This window comes from Salvelinus sp. IW2-2015, linkage group LG1 (genome assembly GCF_002910315.2).
Source record: "Salvelinus sp. IW2-2015 linkage group LG1, ASM291031v2, whole genome shotgun sequence".
NCBI lineage: Eukaryota > Metazoa > Chordata > Actinopteri > Salmoniformes > Salmonidae > Salvelinus > Salvelinus sp. IW2-2015.
The window spans coordinates 35008106-35022188 of NC_036838.1; the positions used below are offsets into that span (position 1 = coordinate 35008106).

Here is a 14083-nt window from a genome sequence, read left to right on the forward strand (position 1 = left end):
TGTGTGTGTCATTTTTGGTTGGTGTGCATATCTGTGTGGAATAGTCAATGCATTTTATCAGACTACTTAGACCTGGAGGATTTGTGAGCTCTGTCCTCTTGTTCCTCTGTTGTGACCAACTCATTGTATTTCTTCAGTCTCACACTAAAGTTCTGATGTTCTTTTCTCCCGCCTGCTTATCCCAGGCAGCAGTTGTCAAAAGCTAATTTCGACTCACCTCCATTATCCCCGAAGACCCCAGCCTCTGCTGTCAAGTGTAAAACACACAGACAGACCATGGGCCCCAAGAAGGATGGCTCCATCCTCAGTCACTTTTTCCAGAAGGGGCCAATCACTTCCACAACATCTCTCACTACAGAGGCCCTGCTAGCACGTCATACACAAACTGTGAAAGTAGACCCTGGTCATCAGGTCTCTGTGAACAAGGAACCCATGGAGGAGGAGATACCGGTGCTGGTGTCTGTGAAGATTGAGAAGATGGACATCTCCATGTCAGGGCTGGGGTCTCTGGCTGACTCACCGTCCACATCACAGGACATGAAGCCTGTAGTTAAAGGTGAGGCCTGTCTGCAGGAATGAGTCTCCAGGAAGTCTTGTGTGTGGTGTGGAGACACTAATGATATTTTCCACTAGAACATTTAGAATTTGAGGAAGACTTGGCTGCCAAAACACAGTATTTCTAATGCATATGGGCCTATGCTTAAAATGGGAAAGCAATGTTAGTTGTACTTTTTTTTCATTGTACTARTTGCATAGAATATTCATGTCCATATAAAATGATGGATGATTTCAATGCTACATAGAACAGTGGCCATTTCACAATGACCACGTTTACATGATGATGCTAATGAAAAGTATTCCGAATAATAGCTCATATCCCGGTTAAGGTCTTATTCAGGATAAACTGTTTACATGCATTAGGGCCCTATAAAATATGCGATGCGGAGTACACGGACAGAATCACGGAATCCAGACATTAAAACGAATTCAATAATATATATTTTTTTATTGAATTTAGTAGGGAATCAACTAAAAGTATTGAACATTTATTAATTTGTACAAGTTTATCATGAGACCTGAACAGAATTCATCAGTGATTTGTATTTCCTGCATCTTTTTGAAGAGGCAATGAGAAATCCCCGTCTGTATGTGCGGTGCGCTTACACTTTGTGTAGTCGTTAGTGATGATGCTAATGAAAAGTCTTCTGGTAGATGGAAAGGTTTTCCCAAAAATCTTCTAGATTAATTAACTACTGTACAAAGTAGCCTATGCTTACCTGGCAGAATGATATCATGATTATTTGCATCAAACCAGTGGGTATTTAACTCTACCATCACATTTAACTCTACCATCACATGTGCGCTACAAAAACACAGTTAAACAATAGCCTCTTGCTAGATAAGTGCAACTACACCCAAAATATATATATTTTTTACCAGACTTCAAGTGGTCGCCAGTTTAACCATTGTTGTGAACTTGAAACATCCAATTTAGTGGTTTTTCTATTTTTAAAAAGTGTGATTTTTGAGAGCGAAAAACAGGAAAACAGATACCTGGAAAACTAAACAGAGAGAACTAAATTTAGGAAAAAAGAAAATGTAATCAAGTAAAAAAAGAAAACAACATATTTTATAGGGCCCTACATGCACCTTTGATATCCCACTTTTTTACCACGTTCACTTAGTTTGCAAATGCAGCTAGCTAGTTTAGCTTGCTCAAACACCTGGCTCAAACCAAGAGGGATGCTATGTTAGCTAACTTGCTAAGTGAAAGTGGAAAAATACAACTCAGGTAGGTTTTGGTTTTATTAATTTATTGCCACCGGGGCCTGCCGGTGTAACTGCTAATCTGCTTGTACACTGTACTGCATGATTGTAGCGGGTTTACTAATGCTTTAGTTCTAGTAGCTATGTTGGGTATGACATCTGCTAATATGGTGACAACAATGTAGGCTGTGTGTGTAGCGATTATGATGTGAAGGTTTGGCTTGGAAAGGTTTTTTCACCTGGTCACAGATAGCTGATGTATTCGTTGTGCACTGAAGTCCACAAGCAAATGGAAGAGGTGAGAGTAGGGGAGCAAGTAGGTGCGAAAAGGAATTATGGAACGGAACGGAGATGAACATACCTGCATTTGTTCATTATAAATTCTTGTTTGCAACTGTTGTACTAATGATTACACCCTAGATCAGCTAGATGCAGGCAATTGTGCAATGCGGTATTGAATGTGTCACTGTCTGTCACCTTGATTACGCAAATWTCTCTTGATCTACGCTGTTAACTTTCATTCATAGGCTTGGTTGTAGCAACCTCATGATGGGTATAGGGAAAATTAGAGTATCATGTAGCCTAAACCTATCGATGTTACATTAAGCTGGGTAAATGGAATATGAATGACAGTCATCCAATATGCTGTAATAGGCCATGCTTATAATTTATTTTTATTTTTTAAATGCCATCCTTCATCTTAAACGGCACCAAACGCCACTGCTGAACCATGAAAATACAGAATATTCTTATTTTTCTGCATATCGTTTCTGATATTAGGTAGGCTATTTGTTAATCAATTTGTCTATAACTATACTGAACAAAAATATAAACGCAACATGTAATGTGTTGGTCCCATGTTTCATRAGCTGAAATAAAAGATCCCTGACATTTTCCATATGCACAAAAAGCTTATTTCTCTAAAATGTTGTGCGAAAATGTGTTAACATCCCTGTTAGTGAGCAATTCTCCTTTGCCAAGATAATCTGTCTACCTGACAGGTGTGGGATATCAAGAAACCAATTAAACAGCATGATCATTACACAGGTACACCTTGTGCTGGGGACAATAAAAGGCCACTCTAAAATGTGCAGTTTTGTCACACAACACAATGCCACAGAGGTCTCAAGTTTTGAAGGAGAGTGCAATTGGCATGCTRACTGCAGGAATGTCCACCAGAGCTGTTGCCAGATAATTKAATGTTAATTTCTCTACCATAAGCCGCCTCCAACGTTGTTTTAGAGAATTTGGCAGTACGTCCAACCGGCCTCACAACCGCAGACCCCGTGTAACCACGCCAGCCCAGGACATCCACATCCGGCTTCTTCACCTGCGGGATTGTCTGAGACCAGCCATCCGGACAGSTGATGAAACTGTGGGTTTGCACGACCAAATAAGTTTTGCACAAGCTGTCAGAAACTGTCTCAGGGAAGCTCATCTGCGTGCTCGTTGTCCTCACCAGGGTCTTGACATGACTGCAGTTTGGCGTTGTGGCCAAATTTTAACCTTCGATGGCCACTGGCACGCTGGTTTAAGTGTGCTYTTCACGGATTAATCCCGGTTTCAACTGTACCCGGCAGATGGCAGACGTGTGGGCGAGCGGTTTTCTGATGTCAACATTGTGAACAGAGTGCCCCGTGGTGGTGGAGTTATGGTATGGGCAGGCATAATCTATGGACAACAAACACAATTACATTTATCRATGGCAATTTGACGAGATCCTGGGGCCCATTGTCGTGCCATTCATTTGCCGCCATCACCTCATGTTTCAGCATGATAATTCACGGCCCCATGTCGCAAGGATCTGTAAACCATTCTTGGAAGCTAAACATTTCCAGTTCTTCCATGGCCTGCATACTCACCAGAAATGAGCATGTTTAGGATGCTCTGGATTGACGTGTATGACAGCATGTTCCAGTTCCTGCCAATATCCAGGGACTTTGCACAGCCATTGAAGAAGAGTGGGACAATATTCCACAATCAACAGCCTGATCAACTCTATGCGAAGAAGATGTTGTGCTGCATGACGTAAATGGTGTTCACACCAGACACTGACTGGTTTTCTGATCCACGCCCCTACCTTTTTTTTAAGGTATCTGTAACCAACCGATGCATATCTGTATTCCCATTCATGTGAAGTCAATAGATTAGGGCCTATTGAATCTATATAAATTGACTGATTTCCTTATAAGAACTGTAACTCAGTAAAATCTTTGAAATTGTTGCATGTTGCATTTATATTTTTGTTCAGTATAGATACATGACTTGCTCACCAGAATGTTATAGATCGATTTAATGAATGCATCAACAATCTAGACATTGATAGAGTTATCTCTTTTCTTTCTCCTTCACTCGTGGAGTGAAGACGTTTTTCAATTTCCGTGCAACATTTTCAAATGACATCACTGTTGACCGGTTTCAGGCAAATGAAAGCTGCGAAACAATCCAACATGTTTCTGACAGTATTTCAGTTCGTCTTGGATGACAAACATTTGGTCTGTCATTTTACTGCAAGAAACATTTAATTCTGCAGGAGTTAATATTATAAGGTTACATGTGCRGCCTACAGTCAGTGTMCAGACTTCAGATACTATTCTAACTATTAATGTTCCCATCTGAAYTTCAAAGGTGATACTATGTGAAACTGAGCTTACGCAGACCGAGAAAAACAAACAGTTAACTGGATAAGATGTTTACATGCCACAGTGTCCCGTCTAAGATTAGCATATACCAGGCATCTTATTCAGGTTTCTCAAAACAGGGAATCGAGCTTATTTGGGTTATTGTAAACGGGATATGATGTTTATATGAGTCAACTTAAAAATAGAATACTTGAGCATCCCAAATAATAACTGGATATTTTGTAGTGCATGTGAACATGGTCAATGTCTCTTCTTTTCTATGTGTGTATTTGTCTCTAAATCCTATGTCTGTGTGTGTTTTGCAGTGGAGTGTCCTGTGTGTTCTGTGGGCATCTCTGAACAGCTCATCAACAAGCACCTGGACACCTGTCTGACCCGAGGGGAGAAGAAGGAGAGCCTTAGGAGGTACTAGTGGACACACATCTCACAGGGGTTCAAGAGGTGGATAACTTTTTGGAAGTTTAAACTTATTTTCGACTTCCCTGAAACAACAACACTAATGAAGTCAGAGAATAAGCTGAAACGTTAAAAAAAAAGTGAACTATCCCTTTAAAGAATTCTCATAACATTTTGTATTATTTATTTATTTTATTTAACCTTTATTTAACTAGGCAAGTCAGTTAAGAACAAATTCTTATTTACAATGACGGCCTACCCCGGCCAAACTCTCCCCTAACCCGGACTGTGCTGGGCCAATTGTGTGCCGCCTTATGGGACTCCCGATCACAGCCGGTTGTGATACAGCCCGGGATCGAACCCGGGTGTGTAGTGACGCCTCTAGCACTGTGATGCAATGCCTTAGACTGCTGCGCCACTCAAGATTAACCCTGATGTAAAGCTAGCTCTAGGTGGGGTATATTACTTCTATTTGGATGTGTCTCTGTCTGTGTTGTATATCATGTTTAGATTTATGTTTGGGGAGACAATATCCCTTCCTCTAAGGAAATTGATGTCTACAACCTGAAAATATTCCTTTCTGCTTAAATCTAATGCAAGGTTCCACGGTATGATTAATGTAGGCTTGTGACATCTGAGGCTCCGTCAGAAACAGGCAAAGTGTGCGTGACAGCATGGAACCCTTGATGTGTGGCGGACCTTGATGTCAGAGTGATGGATTACAGAAGTTCCTATACTCTTCAACACATTTGACCTGCCACACAGCTCTGCATAGGAGCTGGRGAGTTTTCAATGCTACTGTACAATAAATACAGGCATCACGGCTTGGTGATGAAAAGATGCCATGTGGGCAGAACCTWATCCGGCTCTGAAATAGTCATTGACTTTCAATCTGAAAAGCAGCTTATTTGAAAGTCTAGTCTACATTATGATTACGTATGTGGTAGGAGAGGGGACCGAACAGAGTGAACCGAAAAATAATTACTTGGAAAGCCCAGCTAAAACCCCAATTGATTTATTGGCCTTACAGGGAGGTCASCGCTAGGAAAGGGCTTTATACTGTACACTGCTGCCAAGTTGCCCGGCTCTAATTATATGCATCTGATCTGACAAGTGGTAGCTGAGKGACTCCCGGCTTCTAATATAATTTTTTTACACAGCCCCCCTCCCTCCCTGTATATCAGGCCTTAAGTTAACTATAACATTCATGTTGTCTTCCTCTGTGGTGCCCTCCCTATGATGGACTCTTATTGGGCCAGCCAGAGGTCTTGAGAGCTGCAATAACAACACTTCACACTGTAGTTCATCATGGAATAATAGTAACACTGAATATCTGTCTCACTACAGAGCTCATAACTGTGTAGGCTTAATATATAATGACCATGTTATAGTAGGTTATAAACTGATCTTCCTTATGGCTTCATGTTCCACAGCTCCCTAGGTGCTAAGAGGAGGCCGATGGGGAAGCTGGTGTACACGCTGCTGTCCATGCAGGAGCTGAAGAGGAGGCTGAAGGAGTGCCACCTCTCTGTCCAGGGTAACAAAGATCAGCTGGTCAGGAGGCACCAGGMCTTTGTACATTTCTACAACRCCCAGTGTGACGCCCTGGAACCGAAATCAGGTGAGAGTGCCATTTTCACTGTGGTAGAATAATGAAGATGGCAGGGAGTCAACCATGGATGATGGTAAAATTGTGACAGTAAATGCCAGAGCAGTTTTCTRACCACCATAAATTGACTTTCCATCATTCAAAGCCATCATTGTATAACTGCTAGAAAGCTTTAGACGTTTCTGGCCATTGTCGATTCATGAAGCTGTCATTCATGATTGACATTCATTACAAAAAATATACACAACAGCTGTTGTTTGACGGTTTAAAAAAATCATAGAGCCTTAGACTGACTGAATTAATGAAATGTTATTTTCRTGTCAAATCGCCAGTTGACAACCCATCCCTTACGGGAGTAATTGACACATATAAACATTACAATGATTCACAGTGAAAATTATTTTGGTTTCTGTGCAGTGCGCACCGCATAAAGAAGGAAARGTAAATCAATACATAATAGTAGATAAGGTTATCCAAGCAGTAATAATAACCCTAATGCATTAAATACATAAATAAGTGTGCGAACGTTTCTATCTCAGGTTGACACAGAGAGATTCTGCTTTTATTACAAGCAGGCTTGACTACTGTAATGCTCTCCTGTCTGGCCTACCCAAGAAAGCCAKTGGTCAACTGCAAAACATTCAGAATACTGCAGCACAGGAACTGACCAAGACCAGACAGAGAGCACACAATTCACCATATTTTAAAAGTCTCTGCACTGGGTGCCAGTGAGTTTTAGAATACATTTTAAGATTGTTATATTGGYTTTTAAATCAATCCACAATTGTGCACCCCAATACAAATCAGACATGCTTTTGAGTTATGTACCCAATAGGTCCCTCACATACTCTGCCACTGGCCTTTTAACTATCCCAAAGCCTTGGACCAAGAGGCAYGGAGAGGTAGCCTTTACCTACTCTGTCTCTGGAATAGCCTGCCAGAAACCCTATGGGGGGGGGTCAAAACTGTGAACATATTTAAAGAGATCTTAAAACACGCCTTTTTATCTTTTCTTTTCCTTAGGTTGCCTTTTTAGTCTTGTTTTTTTATCCTCTTATGTTTGTAGTAAAGATTTCTGTTTTTTATTTGTTTTTTTCCTGTGAAACAGATTGCGCTATATAAATAACGATTGATTTTGATTTGAAAAATACATTCAGATAAATAAATACAGACAAATTAATTGGAAGGTGTTTAAACCTGGTTTGAGACCGGCCTACACAAAATCTAAATACATACAGTGCATTCGGAAAGTTTTCAGACCCCTTGACTTTTTCCACATTTTGTCACGCTACAGCCTTATTATAAAATTGGTTAAATYGTTTTCTCCCTCATCAATCTACACACAATACCCCATAATGACATAGCAAAAATAAGTTTCAGACCCTTTACTCAGTATTTTGTTGAAGCACCATTTGGCAGCGATTACAGCCTCAAGTCTTCTTGGGTATGACGCTACAAGCTTAGCATACCTGTGTTTGGGGAGTTTGTCCTTCTTCTCTGCAGATCCTCTCAAGCTCTGTCAGGTTAGATGGGGAACGTCGCTGCACAGCTACTTTCAGGTCTCTCCAGAGATGTTCGATCAGGTTCAAGTCCGGGCTCTTGCTGGGTCWCTCAAGAACATTCAGAGACTTGTCCCGAAGCCACTCCTGCGTTGTCTTGGCTGTGTGCTTAGGGTTGTTGTCCTGATGGAAGGTGAACCTTCGCCTCAGTCTGAGGTCCTGAGCACTTTGGAGCAGGTTTTCATCAAGGATCTCTCTGTACTTTGCTCCGTTCATCTTTCCCTCAATCCTGACTAGTCTCCCAGTACCTGCCACTGAAAACATYCCCACAGCAGGATGCTGCCACCACGTCAAGGGGTCTGAATACTTTCCGAATGCACTGTATATGTAAATACATGTAGGAATCCATAGGATTTTACATGTACTTGTTAGCATTGCTAACCTTCGGATTACAGAGGCTAAGGGGGGTTTGAACGTGTTAGGTGCCAGTATTACCAAAAATCCCTGTATGGTACATGAACAGTATGACAATCTGGATACCGCCCAAGCCTACTGTACTAACGTCAACAAAACAAAGGAGATGATCGTGGACTTCAGGAAGAAGCAGAGGGAGCACTCCCCTATCCACATCGACGGGACAGCAGTGAAGGTGGAAAGTTTTAAGTTCCTTGGCGTACACGTCACTGACAAACTGAAATGGTCCACCCACACAGACAGTGCGGTGAAGAAGGTGCAGCAATGCCTCTTCAACCTCAGGAGGCTGAAGAAATTTGGCTCGTCACCTAAAACCCTCACAAACCTTTACAGATGCACATCTGAGAGCATTCTGTCGGGCTGTATCACCGCCTGGTACGGCAACTGCAATGCACCACAACCGCAGGACTCTCCAGAGGGTGGTGCGGTCTGCACAACGCATCACCGSGGGCAAACTACCTGCCCTCCAGGACACCTATAGCACCCTATGTCACAGGAAGGCCAAAAAGATCATCAAGAACAACAATCACCCGGGCCACTGCCTGTTCACCCCGCTATCATCCAGAAGGCGAGGTTAGTATAGGTGCATCAAAGCTGGGACCAAGAGACAGAAGCTGTTTTTCAATCTCAAGACCATCAGACTGTTAAAATCGATCACTAGCGCAGAGAGGCTGCTGCCTATATACACAGACTTGAAATCGTTGGCCACTTTAATAAATGGCACTCTAGTCACTTTTTAATGTAACTTTAATAATGTCACTTTTATAATGTTTACATATTTTGCATTACTCATCTCATATTTCTATACTGTATTTTATACTATTCTACTGTATCTTAGTCTGTCGCTCTGACATTGCTCATCAATATATTTATATATTCTTAATTCCATTCCTTTACTTAGATTTGTGTGTATTGGGTATATGTTGTGAAATTGTTAGATATTACTTGTTAGATATTGCTGCACTGTCGGAACTAGAAGCACAAGCATTTCTCTACACCCGCAATAGCATCTGATAAACACGTACAGTTGAAGTCGGAAGTTTACATACACCTTATGTAACGGATGTGAAATGGCTAGCTAGTTAGCAATGGTCCGCGCTAATAGCGTTTCAATCGGTTACGTCACTCGCTTTGAGACCCCGAAGTAGTGGTTCCCCTTGCTCTGCAAGGGCCGCGGCTTTTGTGGAGCGATGGGTAACGACGCTTCGTGGGTGACTGTTGTTGATGGTGTGCAAAAGGGTCCCCTGGTTTCGCCCGCCGGTCGGGCGAGGGACGTCTAAGTCTATACCTGTACACTTGTCCAAAATAGCATTAAACTCCGTTTTTCACAATTCCTGACCCATTTGTGAACAAGCTTTAAATTCCTGACTGATGTCTGAGATCGTTGCTTCAATATATCCATATCATTTTCCCTTCCTCATGTAAGCCATCCTATTTTGAAGTGCACCATCCTCCTGCAGCAAAGACACCCCACAACATGATGCTGCCACCCCCGGGCTTAGGTTGGGAGTGGTGTTCTTCGACTTACAAGCCTCCCTCTTTTCCTCCAACATAACAATGTCATTATGGCCAAACAGTTCTGTTTTTGGTTTCATCAGACCAGATGACATTTCTCCAAAAAGTATGATATTGTCTCATGTGGAGTTGCCAAACCATAGTCTGGCTTTTTATGCTGTTTTGGAGCATGACTTCTTCCTTGCTGAGCGACCTTTCAGGTTAATGTCGATATAGGACTCGTTACTGTGGATATAGATACTTTGTACCTGTTTCCTCCAGCATCTTCACAAGGTCCTTTGCTGCTGTTGTGGATTGATTTGCCACTTTTCCGCACCAAGTACAATCCATTCTAGGAGACAGAATGTGTCTCATTCCTGAGAGGTATGGACGGCTGCGTGGTCCCATGGTGTTTATTCTTGCCATTACTATTGTTTGTACAGATGAACGTAAGTACCTTCAGGCGTTTGGAAATTGCTCCCAAGGACGAACCAGACTTGTGGAGGTTACAATTTTTTTCTGAGATATTGCAGATTTCTTTTGAAGGTAGGCCTTGAAATACTCCACAGGTACACCTCCAATTGACTCAAATGAATGTCAATTAGCCAGAAGCTTTCTAAAGCCATGACATAACTTTCTGGAATTTCAGCGTTTAAAAGCAAGTCAACTTATGTGATATGTAACTTCTGACCCACGGAATGTTGATCAAGTGATATAATCTGTCTGTAAACAATTGTTGGAGAAATTACTTGTGTCATGCACAAAGTAGATGTCCTAACCGACTTGCCAAAACTATAGTTTGTCAACAAGAAATTTGTGGAGTGGTTGAAAAACAAGTTTTAATGACTCCAACATAAGTGTATGTATACTTCCGACTTCAACTGTATGTGACCAATAACATTTTGTTTGATTAAAACTCTACAGTACTGTACTGTATTGTACTGACTAGGGATTTACACCGGTAACCGGGATCCCGGGACATAAAATGACAAGACCCAGAAAATTACAAAAATATTCCCCAATKTTGCACTAGTGTAATTCCACAAAATACACATGCACAGCAGCTGATTGTAAAACATTAAATAGCCCATTATTCAAACAGATTGTCACATGGAAATCTTTAGCCTAGTGTATTTACGTCACACAAAGTCGGTATAAATTCAAAGCACGTAATTGATACTGCCGGACTGCACACAAGACCCAAATGCAGTTTAGACTTCTCATCAGAACTGGAAGTGCGAWCCCGTTCAGACCCAACTCCGGTGAGCTGAAGCCCGAGGCCTTGCCTGGTTTGACATCACAGAAATGAAATGAGGCGAACCTGAAAACAAGCCAGATTTCTAGAAAACAKTGCGCTATATTGATTTAAAGTGGCGGAGGTGGGCGTAAGCGGAGTGAGGAGACTAGGAAACAGCCATTGGGCCTAGACAGCTCACCTTAGTTATGATCCACTGAATTATGAAATTATTTAAATAATGTAGACTAATGCAATTTAAGGAATGTATCAAATTCTTGCTTATAATGAAACTCCCAAAGTCATATCCAACTGTTATGCTAATTTAAAGCAATAGTTGTGTGTGTGCTTACCTAGATTATMATTTCAGCACTGTTTTGACTGKGACAGCGAGACAAGAGTGGGGGAATCATCTAGGTAAATCAATCAATATCAGATTTTTGTTTTYACTGAATYTCTGTTTGGATATGTGGTAACAATTAGGCTTGTGAATTGTTAGCTCAGTGCTAATKATTTTTATTCTAGTTTGCTCATATATTAGCTGATTACAGTGATTGATTTTGCTAGCATGTTATACAAGTCTGCTTGTATAAGGTCGAGAGCCGTGCGTCCTCCGAAACACAACCCAGCCGAGCCGCACTGCTTCTTGACACAATGCCCACTTAAGGCAGCTGCACCAATGTGTCGGAGGAAACACCTTACACCTGGCGACTGTGTCAGGGTGCACTGCACCCGGCCAGCCACAAGAGTCACTAGAGTGCGATGGGTCAAGAATATCCCTGCCGGCCAAACCCTCCCCTATCCTGGATGACGCTGGGCCAATTGTGTGCCGCCCYATGGGTCTCCCGGTAATCAGACAGCTATTTCTCTCTCTTCTCACACTCCCTCTCTGTTCTCTGCCCCTTTGTGCAGGCCGCTTCCTCTTTTATCCCCAAGCACTCCCTGSCTTAATGACCCACAGGCTCGCCTYGTTGGGACAGGAAGTCCATATAAGGTTCAGGGGTGGAGCCAGTGGGCTGCCAGGTATCTCCCTTCAATCACCACTCCCCTCACCTCTCCCTGCCGTCTGCCACTATGGTAATTTTTWWAAACAGAGTTGGTMTCCGTTAAGATACCTTCATATTTAAAACATTTCCTCTCTACATCTGACCGTTATTCATGAACTGATCTGCTATCTGTATAATCATCAACTCGATTTTGACAAATAGGAGATATTCTGTCATTAGTTGGAGGTTATCTAGCAAGCTTACAACTTTGGTAATTTGACTTTTGTTTGACTGCCGTTACAAAGTTTATCAATCGACAATGCTATAGCCTATTGAGGGTGTCGTCTGTGTGTCCTGAACGCGGGCTCTTTCGAGAGAGCCTATGCCTACTGCTGAAATGTGCTGAATTAATTGAGGATAACTCTCAGAATTTATGAACGAACTGTTTCGCAATTAACAACAGTCATTGGCGAGCAAAGTTACTCTATCATTACTTAACATCAGTTTCACTTGCTGTGAAATCTTTACATAGTGGTGCAGCCAAGCCGGCAAGTAGCCTAGTTGTTAGAGCGTTGGACTAGTAACCGAAAGGTTGCAAGATCGAATCCCMGAGCTGACAAGGTAAAAACTTKTCGTTCTGCCCCTGAACAAGGCAGTTAACCCACTGTTCCTCGGCCGTCATTGAAAATAAGAATTTGTTCTTAACTGACTTGCCTAGTTAAATAAAGAAAAAAAATGTGACAGTCTTATTTTGGGAGAACCCTGGCACAGTGACCAAATTAAATCAAATCAAAGTTTATTTGTGACATGCGCTGAATACAACAGGTGTAGTAGACCTTACAGTGAAATGCTTACTTACAGGCTCTAACCAATAGTGCAAAAAAGGTATTAGGTGAACAATAGGTAGGTAAAGAAATAAAACAACAGTAAAAAGACAGGCTATATACAGTAGCGAGGCTACATACAGACACCGGTTAGTTCAGGCTGATTGAGGTAGTATGTAGATATGGTTAAAGTGACTATGCATATATGATGAACAGAGAGTAGCCGTAGCGTAAAAGAGGGGTTGGCGGGTGGTGGGTGGGACACAATGCAGATAGCCCGGTTAGCCAATGTGCGGGAGCACTGGTTGGTCGGCCCAATTTGAGGTAGTATGTACATGAATGTATAGTTAAAGTGACTATGCATATATGATAAACGGAGAGTAGCAGCAGCGTAAAAAGAGGGGTTGGGGGGGGGCACACAATGCAAATAGTCCAGGTAGCCATTTCATTACCTGTTCAGGAGTCTTATGGCTTGTGGGTAAAAACTGTTGAGAAGCCTTTTTGTCCTAGGCTTGACACTCCGGTACCGCTTGCCATGCAGTAGTAGAGAGAACAGTCTATGACTGGGGTGGCTGGGGTCTTTGACAATTTTTAGGGCCTTCCTCTGACACTGCCTGGTGTAAAGGTCATGGATGGCAGGCAGTTTAGCCCCAGTGATGTACTGGGCCGTACGCACTACCCTCTGTAGTGCCTTGCGGTTAGAGGCCGAGCAATTGCCATACCAGGCAGTGATGCAACCAGWCAGGATGCTCTCAATGTTGGAGCTGTAGAACCTTTTGAGGATCTCAGGACCCATGCCAAATCTTTTTAGTTTCCTGAGGGGAAATAGGCTTTGTCGTGCCCTCTTCACGACTGTCTTGGTGTGTTTGGACCATTCTAGTTTGTTGTTGATGTGGATACCAAGGAACTTGAAGCTCTCAACCTGCTCCACTACAGCTCGTTGCTAGCTGCTCTTGAAAGTGGGATCATTTGGGTAGGGTTGGAGTATATTCATCTGGTTCTGTTCCTCTGAGTCGTATTTAATAGGTCCACATTTAGAAGATAATACGGGCGCAGGAGAGTGTGCCTATAAACCCAGCAAGCTAGATTGCTGCCCTCTTACACAAATGCAAAATTACACAATATAATGTGTGGCTGTTCAAGATTTCTGGCTAGGCA

The 14083-nt window shown here is 42.2% G+C and overlaps 1 protein-coding gene across 5 annotated transcripts in view; it reads left to right on the forward strand.

Annotated features, from left to right (window-relative positions):
- Positions 1-14083, forward strand: part of LOC111966369 (E3 ubiquitin-protein ligase RAD18-like) — an 84669-nt gene that overhangs the window by 6690 nt on the left and 63896 nt on the right. For all 5 annotated transcript variants that reach the window (XR_002877647.2, XR_011480211.1, XM_070444567.1 and 2 more), the window contains exons 5-7: positions 186-556; positions 4715-4814; positions 6239-6426. Coding sequence is in view for 3 of the 5 variants with exons in the window: in XM_070444567.1 (XP_070300668.1) it covers positions 186-556; positions 4715-4814; positions 6239-6426 (659 nt within the window). In the remaining 2 variants the exon portion in view is untranslated. The remainder of the gene's footprint in view (positions 1-185; positions 557-4714; positions 4815-6238; positions 6427-14083) is intronic.